At 45.8% G+C, this 15,619-nt stretch overlaps 1 protein-coding gene across 3 annotated transcripts in view; it reads right to left on the reverse strand.

Annotated features, from left to right (window-relative positions):
- Positions 1-15,619, reverse strand: part of ABTB3 (ankyrin repeat and BTB domain containing 3) — a 169,519-nt gene that overhangs the window by 50,770 nt on the left and 103,130 nt on the right. For all 3 annotated transcript variants that reach the window (XM_057420538.1, XM_057420537.1, XM_057420536.1), the window contains exon 3: positions 7,015-7,219. In XM_057420538.1, the coding sequence (XP_057276521.1) occupies positions 7,015-7,219 (205 nt within the window). The remainder of the gene's footprint in view (positions 1-7,014; positions 7,220-15,619) is intronic.

Raw genomic sequence — 15,619 nt, forward strand, 5'->3', positions numbered from 1 at the left:
AGCTCCTCTTGAAGCATGCCCTACCCAGGTCCCTACTTGAAAAGAATTATGAATGCTCCACAAACCCTCACATCCCTGGTTCCTCTCTTCACACAGCATTCCTTCCTGTTCCTTCCTGCTGCCCAGTGCCCCTCTTGCATCTATTTTGGGATAGCTTAGGGAGCCAGGAGTTCCTGTGTTGTGCAGATCTGCAGACAATACCCAGCTGGCACCCTGCACAAGGGACAGCTGCTTGCCTGACTCCCCAGTCCAGTCTATCACATGTCCTTCTGTCCTTCTCCACATCACCCTCACATGTGGCAGGTCCACACTGGCTCTCACCCATGCCTCTCTCTGGCACCCTCCTTTCAGTGGGGTTGACAACCCCTTCCTGCCCAACGGGACATCAAACCTGTATCTTGTCTTTCTCAGGGCCGATGTCTCTGGGGCACTTCTAAACACAAAATGGTTCATCAGGAATGCAGATGTTACAGGGGAAATGTAGAGGCACTCCACATTGCTCTTCTTCTGATACCAAAGCCTTGCCCCACCACACACACACATGCTTATGCATATATTAAATCAGCTTTTACAGAGAGGACCAGCTTGATGGTCTGCATCATGACAGAAATGGAGAAACTCCTGAGGGCTAATCCTACTCAGCTGTGAATTCCCACAGCTGCCTTCTGCTGTCCACCCCTCAGTTTCACCAGCTGTGGACACAGCTATAGAGATCTGACTTTGCTCTACCTTAAACATGTTCTATACAGTTCAATTACGACAATTGCTTCAGAGATTTCTATTTGCAGAATCCTTTAGCTATTGCTGTGGTGAGTCTTGAGTTTCTCCAATCACTCCAGCCAAGGAGTGGTGACTGCAAACCTTCATGGCAATGGTAGCCAAAGCACTGCATGCAGGTCACTGCTGTGTACAACTGCAAAAACGAACAAGAATTAACGGTGCTCCTGAGAAACGTAAGACTGTACTTTTACAAGAAAAAGCCTATCTAAACAAAGGCAGAGAGATGTTTCTGCTTGCAGATATGAGTCAGCAACTTTAACATCATAAAAAGATTTCATTGGTTTGATTAGTTATGTTTTCATGAATGGTTTTTAAAGAAAATTCCAATATAGAAATTGAAAAGCATCCTCAGTTCCGACAGTTTTGATTTAGAGCACATGATGAAACCATATATGCAATTCTAGTCCGCTTTTAGTGTTATTGGAGGATAGAAAAGCATGTTTTTTCCAATGTTTATCATACATTTCAGATGGGTTTCTGGACTGCAAAACTCCTGGTTTATATTTACAACATAAGCTACTTGTCTTCAGAGAGAGCAATTATTTTCTGATGCCTTCAAAAAGCTTCCAGTCTCAATCCCACCCAGGGACCCAGCGGTGCCAACTGGAGCACCACCCAAGTCCATGCAGCTATCCCTAGGCAGCTCCTCTGCTGCCCCAGAAACAAAGCTAAGGGTAACCCAAGTAGAAGACCTTTGAAAAAGCCAATTCTACATTCTGTTCAGGCCAAAGGAACAAATCTCATTGCTCTTGCACAACCCTTGATGAGACTTGCCTAGGCAGGGGGAGTTGCTTTTCTGTACCAAGACAACTAGATGATCATTAAGGTCCTTTCCAAACCAAACCATTCTATGATTCTACAAGACATCAGTGCTCCAGAGTCTTCACAAGGCAATCTGCAAGTCATGGGTTTTAAACTTGCATCCAGCATTTGAATGCACCATTGCTATTGCCTCTCCTGCGTTAAAAATATTAATGACCGAAGTTTGAAATACAACCGAGTCGAAGTGATGACTCAGCCAGCAACCACAACAGGGAAATATTTCACAGCCAGTTTTGACATCAGATTTGACAGGGCTGGTTGTGGCATAAATTCCTGAAGAGACGCCAGCGTTGGGAGCATGGCGCAGAACGGCCCCAGTAATGGGCTGTTGTCGCAGTGCTGCAGGCAATTTCTCTATTTAAAATATCCTCTAGCCATCCCATGGACAGCATAAGTCTATAGATGTAGAATACAGTCATAGCCCAGAAAGGGTATATGGCATCTGACAGTCGAGCTATGAATACTTGCCTGAATTATTTCTCATAACATGTGCTATCTCATATGCTGCAAGCAGCTGCCAACACCATTTCTGAAGGGATCATTAAAGAGTGGTAAGTTTGATACTTAGGAAGCAAACCTAGAGGATTTATGTAAAGATGGATCTGGGATTTCTTTTCAGTAGTTCCCATTCATATCAACTCCAGTGTAACTCTGAGTTCAGCGAAGTCACGGTTTTACCATGTGAAATTTTCCATTAGACGGTGGATAAAAATATATAGGGTTATATGGGACTATGCCATACTGACACATCAAGCAGCATACCCCTTCTTCAGGTATAGGCTGCTAGGTTCATTCAGGTTTCATAGCAGGATTTCCACATTCCCAGTGCTAGTGCTTTACCTGTTCTTCATCAGCACTCCCCATCATTCCCTCCACTCTCTGTGGGCCTTTGTTGGAGACTGCCCTATCCATGGAGTTTGTACCACATAATAATTTAAATCAAAGACACGTTTTCCTAGTTACCTTCTTACTGAAATTGTTCTATGGGTATAATCTGTACTACAGACATGTACCAGTTATGAAGATGCTTTGAAAGGGTTCAAGTTATTTTATAGTAGTGGAGCACTCCTCACATTAATTAACCAGGTACACTAATAAGTATCCAAAGCACGAACCAAAATTCAGACAATAACCCCAAACCTTTCTGTTAATCATCAGTGACTACACGCTGTAATTTGCATGTGTGCATGCGTAAGGGACATGCATATTTTTGTGTGTGTCCACATGGAAGGCAGGCACGAAAATAAAAAGCAAGCAATTGCCGATGGGAGTTTCCAAAGGGATTGCTCCACATACAGGGAAAAGTAGTGAGGGAGAAGTGAAACAAAGGTTAGAACCAGACACATCCCCATCAACTCAATGAAGATTTGAGGAGAAAAGCTAAAAGCTGTGGGGTGGTATAGAGAGCTAATGCTCCCCCAAAGCAGAGCGGCAGAGGAAGCACTGGAGTAGTACAGGGAGTTAATGCTCCTCCAAGGTGGAGCAGCAGAGGAAGCGGTGGAGAAGGAACTTTGCTGCCTGTGTGCAGAATTAATGAGTGGTTCTGGACCGGCTGAGCTGCTGAGCTGCTGCTTCTCAATGAGTTGTTAATGGGGAACATGGAGAGTTAGGAAGTAATGAGGACTCTGTCAATATAGCTGTGGATAGAAGTGGGTAAGGAACCACTTACAGAAAAAAACATCACACAAATCTGCAGCTACAGATTTGCGCTTTCCGGTCCTTAAGAAATTACTTGCCATAATTTTGGAAGTGTTATAGAGGCTGAGAAGCAAAACACAACCACAAGACAGATCCTTTTATTAAACCAGAAGCAGCAAGCAAGAAAGATATCTTGGCAAAAGTGGTTTCATCTACAATTCCTTTATTTCTAATTCCAGGGAAAACGAATAAAGAAAACAGCTGCCTGCATGCGGAGGGAGCAGTGCTTTTGCATGCAATACCTGGCACAAAGAGAAATGCCTCCATCATGTCATGCCTGGAAAGGAGAACCCCACAAACAAGTCTACCCCACATGCTCCCTGTACCTTCATGCCTGCTAAAATAGCTGTCTACATTCCCCACAGACTGGTCCAAACCCCTGCCTGTAACTTCATGCTACCAGAATAGCTGTCTACATGGTACCTGGGGCCATTAGATAACCCACCCCAGCAGGACTACCTTGTGTTGGTGCTGCACACAGCCAAAAAATCAGTGTTTCTTACAAAGTGACCAGATTGAAAGAAGAATATAAATTTGGGGTAGCAGGGTGTCACATATCCATCTTATGGTTGAGTTTCTTGGCGCTTAGGAAGTGGGGAATATTTTCCAGGTTTTCTGAGCAATCCTGGCCACTTTCCACCACCTTCACCTTCCACGGAAGGAGCCATCCACCCCACCCCCCCCCAAGCAAGAGCTTCAGTGTATAATCATTTTTCCCTTTTATTTTATGTAAAGACAAACACTATTAAAAATACACTGCAATCTCATTTCTTTACCTCCATGAAGAGCAAATACAAAGAAACACTCCCTAGAAAAAAAAAGAGCCAGATTTATTCAAATGAAAACATCCCGTTTATGTGTCCCCCAAGACTTTGGAGGAGGTACCACTCTCTGTGCTGGAAAGTGCTAAGCCAGACGGGACCACCGCCACACCAGTTTCCCTCCCATATCCAGCCTCCACAGAAGAACATGCAGAGCCTTTGCAGCCTCTTAAGTCAACCTGGTTCAAAACTGCAGTCCAGGTGGGCTGGAAATGGGTGGGAAAGACAGGAACAGCTCTTATGGAGCCAGCCAAGCCCTGCAAGCAGCGGGAAAGCTCTCTGGCTGCATCCCACAACACTCTCAACCCTGGGCCTGCATGGTCAGAGAGGAGGGAGCCAAGACAGCAGCCAGTTTGGCTTCATATAAGCCACGAACAATCCCCATTTCATGGGAATACTGCCTACAATCAGATCTATGTATTCCTGGCTTCTCTGCACCAGCAGGGATACAGAGAGGCCAAGGGTGGGGAAAGATGCCTGGACCTCCTTGCTTCCTTCTGGGCTTCTTTCAACATAAAACCAATTGACACAGCTGGAGAAGAAGGGACAGAATACAACGTATAGCTATAGCACAAAGCTGGCAAATATTCTGCATATGAAAAAGTCATGTTTAACAAACCCACTTCCCTGCAACACACAAAAACTATCACAGAAACCAAAACCATCATAAATAAGTAATGGACCACAAAGCATGCTTGCATGTAAAAAAAAAAAAACTGATGGGAAAAGGTTAGGAATGCTCCTCACAGCACTAAAGAGAAGTCAGCTTCACCACTCTCCTTTCTGCAGCACAGGATGGTTACATCCATCTGGTGAAGCTCCAGAGCACAACCCCATGGAAATATCCAGGCTCATGCTTAACCCTGCATCACCCCCATTCCAGCACTAAGTACTAACGCATGCTTGATTAGGCAACAGGAGACATATCCGCTCCTTCCAAAAGTGACCACAAGCTCTTGGCAATAACACTGAGTACTTGCTATGGCCCTAACCGCACACCGCAGTTGTTCACTGCCCTGCCAAAGGAAGATGTCTTGCCAGATGGAGTATTCAAAATAAAGCAAAGAAGAACAATCACTTTAAATAGTCACCAGTTCAACTGCTCTAACCAAGAGAACACGCATAAAGGTGACCTCAGAGAAAGGAAAACCCATTAAAGCAAATGTTAAAAGTGATTTTTCAAATATTCCCCTGCCCTTTTCACTTTTCACAGAGAAATCTGCCGAAATCTTACAAAACCAGAGCCTCAGCCCTATTCACTTTTATATATATTCCCACTGGTCCCAGTGGCATTTCTCCCATGGATGGGGACTATAGATCAAATGAGGGCATTTTCTAATTTTGGTTATCTTTTGTGCATACTGACCACTCTTGGACACAAATTTTTGCCTTCTGCAATAACAACGCTGTATGACAAACCATGAAATTAAAATTAATCTGGAAAAAAGAGAGAATTATGGATTCTTTCATACTTTGGGAACAATAGAGCAAAAAGCAACAAACATGCCCACGGAGCGACCCAAACTTGAAAAGAAACAAAATGCCATCCAAAGGCAAATGGCAGAATTCCCAGTAACATTATTAATGCCAGAATTTCATCTTGTATGCTTTTCTGTGAATCATTACAAAAGTATTTCCATGAAGATATCATATTATATACCATTTACAATTACACATATGATGAGATTCTCAAATGCTGTTTTTGAGATGCAGACCTCATACTGAAACAATAAGCAAACCCTATACGTGCAGTTCTCAGGGCATACATGCAGATGACAGTTTGGCACACATGTATAGTGCAATATATGTACTGGGATGTAAATCTAGAGCCCAGTTTGAAAAAACAGCTTGCATCTGCATCACCATGATACCCATTCTCAAAATGCATACCCAGCACTCTCCAAGCACCTGCTGGTCCTCTTGTCTCAGTACTGGGGAAGCCTGGTTTAGAGCTGGGGAGGAGCATGGCAGGGAAATAGCATAGCATTGGTGTAGCTGTGGGCAACCTAATCTAGTTGAAGATGTCCCTGCTCACTGCAGGGGGGTTGGACTAAATGAGTTTTGAAGGTTCCTTCCTACCCAAAGTATTCTGTGATTCTGTGCCTCAGCACACAAGTGGAGGCTTCCATCAGTAGAGGGCTTGCTGGGCTTCTGACAGGAGATGGCTTTATTTTCCTGGCCAGCAGGCTGTCCTGGTTGCTTTCTACAGCACTTGGGTGAAGAGCTGCCCTGTGCTGGGCACCTTGTCTGCCTGCCGGTGTTGGTAACCCCATCACTGGCTTCAGTGGTATATTGTTCTCACCTTACAGCAAACTCTGAGACCAATGAGGCCTCAAGCATGTCTCAACATCCCTGGCCATCCCTGGAGCGGGGACAACAGTAGCACAACCGGAGCCTGCCACATCACCGGCCACGGCATTCCCCAGGTTACTCCTGTGCCTGGGTACTCGGCATGGCTGGAGCCCAGCATCTTTTAACAACCTCTCCTTTCCACACACTACTCTATTCATTTTCCACTTCCCCAGTCACAGCTGTTGAGCCCTATTAACGCATAGAAGAAACACATTTAAACCCAAACCTGCTAGGCCAGAAATAGAAGTTCTCATTTTCTTTTCCAAAACACAGAATAGCTGAGCAACAACGAAAGGAAAAGGAAATCTCTCCCGAGTGCACATCTGGAACCAATTTGCTGTATGTAGCCACTGGGTGTCACTTTTGATATATATTGGTTCAGCCACGCAGCGCTTTGGTGAGAGAAACAGATTTCAAAGAGGTGATCCTAAACCAAACCAGACCACTCCGCAGCCTCTCACACGCCAGCTGTAATTAGCAATTACCTAGCCAAGTTGATTTATTAACAAAAGGTCTTCACCACGACATTAAGTGCTCTTACCTCTCAGTCTGCAGCGTGACTTTTGACGGCTCCACGTTAGGGTTTTCCCACTCCATCTGTGGACAGTGCATGAAGTAGCAGAGGGTGTACAGAGCCTCTGGCTCCCAATAGAAGGAACCCTGCTTCTGGTGCATTGGTGTCCCGTTCCCATGCTGCTTGGCGTTGAGAGGCTGGAGGTGGTGCATCGCTCGAGACACCAGGTCGCCTGGAAAGAAGCAGAAGCTGGGTGAATGCCAGGCTTTTCAGCTTCCTCTCCCCTGAGTTTTCAAACCAAAAGACACGCTGGGTTGGTTTTCCCTTCTGTTTAACCTCACATTTGCAAATGGCAAAGGGTAGGACTGGATCCGGTGCATTGCTCATCACCAGGCTGGCCTTCACCTGGTGGTTTACATGGTGTGGTGTGACATACCCAAGCTGCCAGTAAGCTCCCAAAGGCTTGCAGAAGATGGTTCCCCGCAAACAGGATGTGTACGCAATGCCATCTCAGCACTCCAGAAGAGATGGTACGCCAGGGTGTGCGACACAGCTACCTCACCCCACAGCCCCCCAAAAATGACCAGTGAGAACAATGCAGAGTGGCACCAAAAGCTGCATGCTCCTGGTTAGAGAGTGGCAGGGAAATCCAGCCCCTTGAAAGAAGGAAGGAGGCAGTCAAGTAACGCACTAAGCACTAAGGAAGAGTGCAAAGGGACATGTGGGTGAAAAAAAAAAGGGGGAAAAATTCCTAAAAGACTGCATCAGAAACATGCAACCAAAACTACAATTTGAAAGCACAGGAAAACTTCACGTTAGCAAAAGAGCAAGACCTGTGAAGTAGGCTCACCCAGCCCCTAAGGTTTCCAGAGCACAGAAAATGGGATTGAGTGCGCCCTCAGCAAGTTTGCCGATGACACCAAGCTGTGTGGTTCAGTTCATACGCTGGAGGGAAGGAATGCCATCCAGAGGGACCTCGACACACTTGTGAGGTGGGCTGATACCAACCTCATGAAGTTTAACCATGCCAAGTGCAAGGTCCTACACCTGGGTTGGAGCAATCCCAGGCACAGCTACAGGTTGGGCAGAGAAGAGATTCAGAGCAGCCCTGCGGAGAAGGACTTCGGGGTGTCGGTTGATGAGAAAATGAACATGGGCCGGCTTCAGTGTGCGCTTGCAGCCCAGAAAGCCAACTGTATCCTGGGCTGCATCAAAAGGAGTGTGACCAGCAGGTCCAAGGAGGTGATCCTGCCCCTCTGCTCTGCTCTCGTGAGACCTCACCTGGAATATTGTGTACAGTTCTGGTGTCCTCAACATAAAAAGGACATGGAACTGTTGGAACAAGTCCAGAGGAGGGCCATGAGGATGATCAGGGGACTGGAGCACCTCCTGTATGAAGACAGGCTGAGGAAGTTGGGGCTGTTCAGCCTGGAGAAGAGAAGGCTGCGTGGAGACCCCATAGCAACCTTCCAGTATCTGAAGGGGGCCTATAAGGATGCTGGGGACTCTTCATGAAGGTCTGTAGTGGTAGGACAAGGGTAATGGGTTTAAACTGAAAGAGGAGAAGTTCAAGTTAGATATTAGGAAGAAGTTTTTTACTGTGAGGGTGGTGAAGCACTGGAATGGGTTGCCCAGGGAAGCTGTGAACGTGGCATCCCTGGCAGGGTTCAAGGCCAGGCTGGACAGAGCCTTGAGAAACCTGGTCTAGTGTGAGGTGTCCCTGCCCATGGCAGGGGGGTTGGAACTGGATGATCTTAAGCATTCTCTCCAACCAAAACCATTCTGTGATTCTATGATTCTAAAATGGCCCTAGAGAATGATGCTTGTTGTCTCCCCTCCACTGAAGTGGTTCCGGGTGCTTCCTCGCAGGGTGGGTATGGGAAACCACAGACAGTATGGGGACCAGGATCAGTAAAGCCAGCAAGTGAGATGAGCAGGCAAATATATATGGGAAAGCAGCAGTGAAGTCTCTTAGCACAGTACTGATGGTAACTAATTAACTAAAGTGCCTCCCTCCAAGGCAGTGAATTTTACCTCTGTTGACTAGTGACCACTCTATCAAAGGTAAGGAAACAATTGCGGTTATAAACTGTCTTTTTTCACACTTTCAGATCACTCTGAGAGTGCTTTAGGGGAAAATAATGATCTCAGATCAAATCAGATGGTTTGTTTTAAATGAAAACCTGAGCAAGAGCCCTTTGGGTCATTCTTAAGCTATACAAAAGCGAGTGATGGGGAAAAGAGGACATAATTTTCCAGTGTTAAGAAGAAGTCACACACTTTCTCTTATTTGCTTTTCCCAGGTGACCACTGAGCAGTGAAACTTGGAAGAAAAAGTTAAAAATGTACACCGAGGTAGGAACATAAAAACAAATCTGGGGGAAAAAAAAATAAAAGCTCAATAATGAACTCCTGGGCAAACTTACAGAGGAATGACTGCGCGCAAGGCAGAGCTACAGGTTTTTCTGCAAAGCCCCATCCCTGCGAACACACCACAGCACATATCACCCCTCTCTAACCTGACTGACGCAGAAAATGATGATGATGCTGTGATAATGTGCACCAGAGAGAATAGAAATGTCTTGTTGAAAAATGCTCAGCCCAGTCCTCGAAAATCACAGCCTTAAAACCATGGAGAGAAGAAAACCGCTGGCATGAGAAAACTGCCGAGTCCATGATTTTAGGGGTTTAACACAATTTTTTGCTGCACTCTGCAATATTCTTCTGATTCAAAGCTTTCATTTAAAAATAGTTTCTGTCTTTTCTTTCTGCCAGGAAATTGTCATGATAGAACCAATCTTGTAGCCCTGCATTCTCATAATTTCCAGGAGAAGCTGTGCATGCAGAAAGCCTGAAGGATCAGATCTGCAGCAGAAGCAGATGTGCCTCAGAGGTGACTCCTTGGTCTTGCCCCAGATTAACTGCAGACACCTCGAAGCAGCAGGAGAGTTCCGGATCCCCTTCCCTCAGCCCACTCTGTCACAGCAGATGTGCACTGCCAAGACTAGCACTGGCCAATCTAACTGCCAGCAACACTGCTGACAACAAAAGTAAATTCCTCTCTTTTTCTCCAAAAGGCAAAACAACGGCATAGAAGCGCTGGCTGCAAGATCCAGCTTTAACAATAATTGCAAAAGCAGAGAAAAAGGAGCTGCACTAAATTCAGACTCTTCAGACCCAAACCACTACAGCACTAAAGCGTGTTGTTGAAATTAAGCATCTGACTAGTCTCATTTCAGTGGATTGAGACAGAGGCACCTCTGACTCCTGTACTGAACAATGAATAAAAATCAGGATGCCATTTAGGCCCAGATACAGGCAGCAGCATTACTTCATCTTCATTCTTCCCCAAGCACTTCCCCAGTGCAACTTCAGTGACACATCCAGCATCAGAGGAAGCTGCACAGTGAGTAGGGAGGGAAAGCATCAGCAAGAATGACGTTGGCAGGGCAGGCAGCTCAGCAGCACTGCTGATGCAAGGCTAGAGGAACTCAAGCCTCTCTCGAATCAGTAGCAAAGCTCCCATCCGTTTCAGTACGACCAGGAGTTCACCCTTTTATGCTGTGTTTCCTCAACTGCTTCTTAAAAAACCCAAACCGATTCATGCCATTAAAGCTGTATTAATGCCTTTCATGTTTAAACCTCATTTAATCACATTATACCAAGAACCGATTGGCTTAGATCTTGCTTTTGCCTTTCTTATATTATCTCTGGTTACATTTCAAATAGTATCTATATTAACAATTATTATAACATTCCTCTATCAGAGATAATTCAAAGCTTAAATAATGAATACCTATAAAGCACTGAACTTCACAGGGGGCTGGCTGTAAGTAAGCATAAAAGGCTGCATTATGACCTTGGTACCCAACAGGCAGATGACTGGAAGCAGGATGGGAATGATTGCTCTCTATTTTATTCCACAGTGTAACCTCGGACAATTCACTGCATGCCCTGGTGCCCTTTTCCTCCTCCAGTTATGGTGCACATTCTTCAGAGCAAAAACTGTGCACCAGGATCAGTGCCAAGAACAGATGAGGAAGCTGACAGACACACGCACACACTGTATGGCAGTATTTATTCATACTCTGTAAAATGTAGTATAGTGTCAACATCTTGTTTGAGATGCACGTGTACTGTTTTCAATCCCTACCACATTTTGCTGCTTCTATTCTTCCTTGCTAATATGTTTTTTCTTCTCCATTTTCTTCCAAAGAATATACCAAGAGTTGAAACACTCTTTGATCGTGGCCAGTGCACCCCAAAGCCCATGGATGTGAAACCATCTCCATGACGGGACTCACTGGTCTGGTCTCCAGCAGTCAGCCACAGGTCTCATCTGGGAAGCCCAATCTATACAAGTTCTCATTGCCAGCTGTAAAAGCTATGGTATATCTGAACAGAAAGGGCAACCTTGAATTTGTAGCTAAGCACAGAAAGGCAAGCCCCCTCCATCAGTTTGTGTCAGCCATCTCCGCTCTTCAGAGATGTGGTCAGTACAGCAATGCTCTGCAAGGGAAGGTTACTTGTTCACAGCATTGCTGGTTCTTCTGCACCTGAAAATGTCTCAACTGTATCAACTAAGTGCATCTGAAAGGCCAATAAATTACTGAGTGCATCATTACAAAAACCCCCAGAAAACATAAAAAATCCCAGTTGATCTTTTAACTCCATGGACCTGGCTCCTGAGGGCTGTGGGATCACACAAGGGTCTCGGTGGGGATCCCTGCCTCACTGCCCCCTGGCTTATTCACACTCTTCTACCACCGCCTGCAAGCCATCTGAAGAACAGACCGAGGAGCTGATCTGCCTGACGAAAGGCCTTGCCAATTTTACTTTGTTTTTAATTTAAGCCAAATAAACACTTCCGTAATGTATGCAACACAAGCCAACGCACAAACTGCTCTGCTGGCAGGAACAGGGAGAGGAAAACAGCACGTTGTATGCGGTAGACACGTAGAAAACAAACTGAACAGCGAAGTGGGGGATATTTGAGGATATTTTTGTTGCTGATTCTGATTCTGGGAATCCAGAACTGGAGAGCAGGCTCCCAGAGAGCAGCAAAGGCAGCAGCAAGCCCCAGGCTGGCACTGCCTTGCAGCCCTGGATTGGGATGGGGAGGAGCTCTGGCAATGCAGCTCCACACTGGAGCTTGTCAGCCCAGGGGAGGAACACCATGCCTCACACACAGGTTAGCAATGGACCCATGAAACCATCAGCATACCCCAGTGTGTGGAAAGCAGCCACTAAAGCTGCTTTCCACACACTTCACCCCTTCCGCAAGTAAAATAGGACTTCCCGTCACTGCTGCTGTCAGTTCAGCACAGTTCATGAGTGCAAAGTCCATATACATTAGATTTAAAAATTGAAAATATTCTATAATGCGCATGGTGTGACACAGGCCTGGTTTAAGGCAATACTGAATATTTAAAGAACAGCTTCACCGACTTCAAGCCAAAGATGTGATGTGACAGGGAAAGTTAAGCTTCTTCAGTCTTTATGGGGATAGTATATTATATACAACATGCAGCACACAAGTGGACAGCTGGAGCCTGCTCCACAGTCACCAGCAAAGGCTTTTTGGCTTCAGTAAAAGCTATTATCATTGCTTTTACTATTTTAAAGAAAAATATTTACAATATAGCACATTCATTTCCAGTTTTGTGATGCGGGAGAGGAGGGGGAAGAAGAAAAGCAAAGAGAAGGAAGAAAGAGGAAATGACAGATGCCCAATGCCTACTTCTTAGAAGCTTCCTGTGGGATTTTATGGTCTGTCATGATGGACCTGATTGTCCAATCATGTCTGCCTATGAGCAGATTCACTGCTTTCAGAGGGATAAAATTCCACAGCATACAACATTCAGCAGGGTGTGTGACTGGCCAACTACAACCCTGAGGTCTTACATGGCCACTCCCTATGACACCTACCTCAAGTTTTTCTTGTTACAAAAACATGTCCTAAAACTGCAAGAATAACTTAATGATGATCTTTTTGCACACAAAAAAGAGGCCACACAGTTCTTTGGCCCATGTCTTTTCTTTAAAGCACAGGAGGGAAAAGGATCTCTCTTTCTATCGCAGCCCACCCTCCACAGCACATCCTGTTAGGACACCGTGTGAAGCAGCAGCAGGCTGTGTTTCTAGCATGGCAGCACCCTGCAGGTAGCACCCATCAGTCTGATAATGCTGGTCTGATCATCCATCCAGCTGCCCATGACTCCAGTGTGTGTAGCCTGCTCTCAGGAATCATGCCCTGCATGTTGACAGCACCAGTGTTACCTGAGTGAACATCATCCCCAAGCAAAGAGGGGGCCAGAGCTGTAGACTAGGTTGCGCTTGCCCTTCAGAGCCCTTAATGTCCTCCTTTATCCTGCCCAGACCATGAAAAGGAAGAGAACTGGTCAGGGAACTGCACTCCAGATGTCAACTTCATGTCATGGCCAGCACTTTCCAAAGTTTACTCCTTTACAAGCATGTGAGCCAGATGTAAAACTCACTTTCTTGACATGGACTCATTTCACACCTAAGTATAAAAGTCTTGAGTCTTTGTGTTTGCTCACGACCAGCTCTGGGGAGGCTATATTGAAAACATGATTTATAACCCTGATAATAAAACCACAGTCTGTCCTATCAGACTGCTACCTGGTAGCCGTGGCCATCCTGCATCCTTCCCAGACTTTAGCTACATTTCTCTTCCTACCTCCCCGTTTCCTCTGGTGTCTGCACTGAAGAGATGCATTGCTACATCTCACACCAGCCTATGCCTGTAAGTGCATGAATGTGGGTGAACACGAGTAGTTGAACTGTATCTCCTGTACCACAGCAGACTGCCTCCAGCCATCTACTCAGTCAGCCGCCCCAGCCATTCCTACACTCTTGATTTCAGCTACGCTGTTCCTCCCTGTTTGCTGTACCTCTGCTGCTGCATCAATCTCTTACGTTTCAAAAGTGAGCTGAGCAAAAACTGCTCGACTGAAACTTCTCCTCAAATGATTTATTGGAGGTCTTTGCATTGCTAACTCAAGATGACCCACCTATACCTGGAAAGGAGTGCACAAAGAGCTAGGTGGATGCACACTATAAAGCGTTTAGTACATATTTCACTGTGCACAATGCTCTTAGCACAAAGGGACTTCCGACATAAAGCTACGCTATTCTTGGCACATAGTGTATTCCAGATTCAAGAGCCAACTGCCTGAGGCTGTGGGTGCATTTGGGGTGCCATAACCCACAGTCAGTGGAGCATCCCACATGCAACGGATTCACCACTGAGCTCATCTTGCAGAAACCTCCCCATCTCTGCTATCTCCACTTGCCCATACCATGCCCCTATGTGAATTTGCTGCTCCCAGCAATCTTTTCTTTTCCTAACAGCCAACTGTCTCACCCACAGAAGAGCAAACGAAGGAGCTGTGGTCTCAAACTCTGAATTCAGTGCCAAAAGAGAGGACCAGGATACAAGCAGCCCATTTCCTGACAGTGGCTTCCCTGTGGCCTCCCACAGATCACTAACCTTTTATCTCCCCTTATCCCACAGTCACAAGAAGTTTCTATTTATATTACAGAGTAGCGTTCGTGTGCGATTTAGTGTTTGCAAAGCCTTTGAAGACTGAGAAATTAGGCACTGGATACATTCCATGAAGAAGCCACAATAATAATTAAACCTTCTCAAGTTCACATACCTATTATAACAACACTATTACCTTCAAAATCTCCAATCCAATGTGGCAAGCATGATGTTTGTGTTTGACTCCTCTTAAACCACGTCAACTCCAAACAAAACAAGCTTTGACTCAGATGAGCTATTCATCTCCTGACCTAACGCAGAGCCTTCCCTTTGGAGACTGCTACTGCCTTATGGACCACTGCTCCCAGATTATCTTTGGCCTGACCTAGACCCATGTGCTCAAACTCTGAATTTAAGAGACCCCCATGGCTGAAAAGGCCAGCTGAAGAGTGCTCACCCTGGCCCGTCTGATCGTCTGTGCTCTGCACAGCAGAGACAGAGAGGACTGCAAACCTAAGGAAAGGAAAATGCTCTTTTAACACCAAGTGTGGTGTCATGCACAGGAGTTCAGGGGTGAAGATGAGTCTGCACCTCAAGGGTGATGTACATGAGGGAGTCCTGTGCCAATACAGTGGCGTATCACAAAAGGCTGATGGAGGACTGGAGCTCCAGCATCCCCCACCCACCAAGGCGATGCCTTTTGCCTCTAATCATCAAACCTGAGTGGGCTCAAATGCATGAGATAGAGGCCCTGGAGGAAGAAAACCACCTGCATGGGGATAAGACTCTGGCTCGGCCCCCAGAAAGGCAAAGGTGGCTGAATCTTATCTGTGGGGAGAGCCAGGGAGTCCCCAAAGGAGTGCTGACAGCAGATGGGGAGCAGGAAAATGACAGCTGCCTCTGTTCAGCCCCTGTAACTCCATGGTCAGCATGGCAGTGAAAGGGAAGGTAAAGCCTTAGCAGGGTATAGACTGGTATTTTCAAATTATCTTCCCCCGTGCTTCATTTCATTGATAAATAAACGTATTGCTTTATGGTTTATGATAAGGGGAAAGGGGAGAAAAGAAGGGGGTCATTTGGGGCTATTTAGAAACTATAATCCTTTTCATGCACAGACAGTGAATA

The sequence above is a fragment of the Pezoporus wallicus genome, unplaced genomic scaffold (assembly GCF_028554395.1).
Source record: "Pezoporus wallicus isolate ANWC-B61680 ecotype Strahan unplaced genomic scaffold, APGP_CSIRO_Pwel_v1 contig_2871, whole genome shotgun sequence".
NCBI lineage: Eukaryota > Metazoa > Chordata > Aves > Psittaciformes > Psittacidae > Pezoporus > Pezoporus wallicus.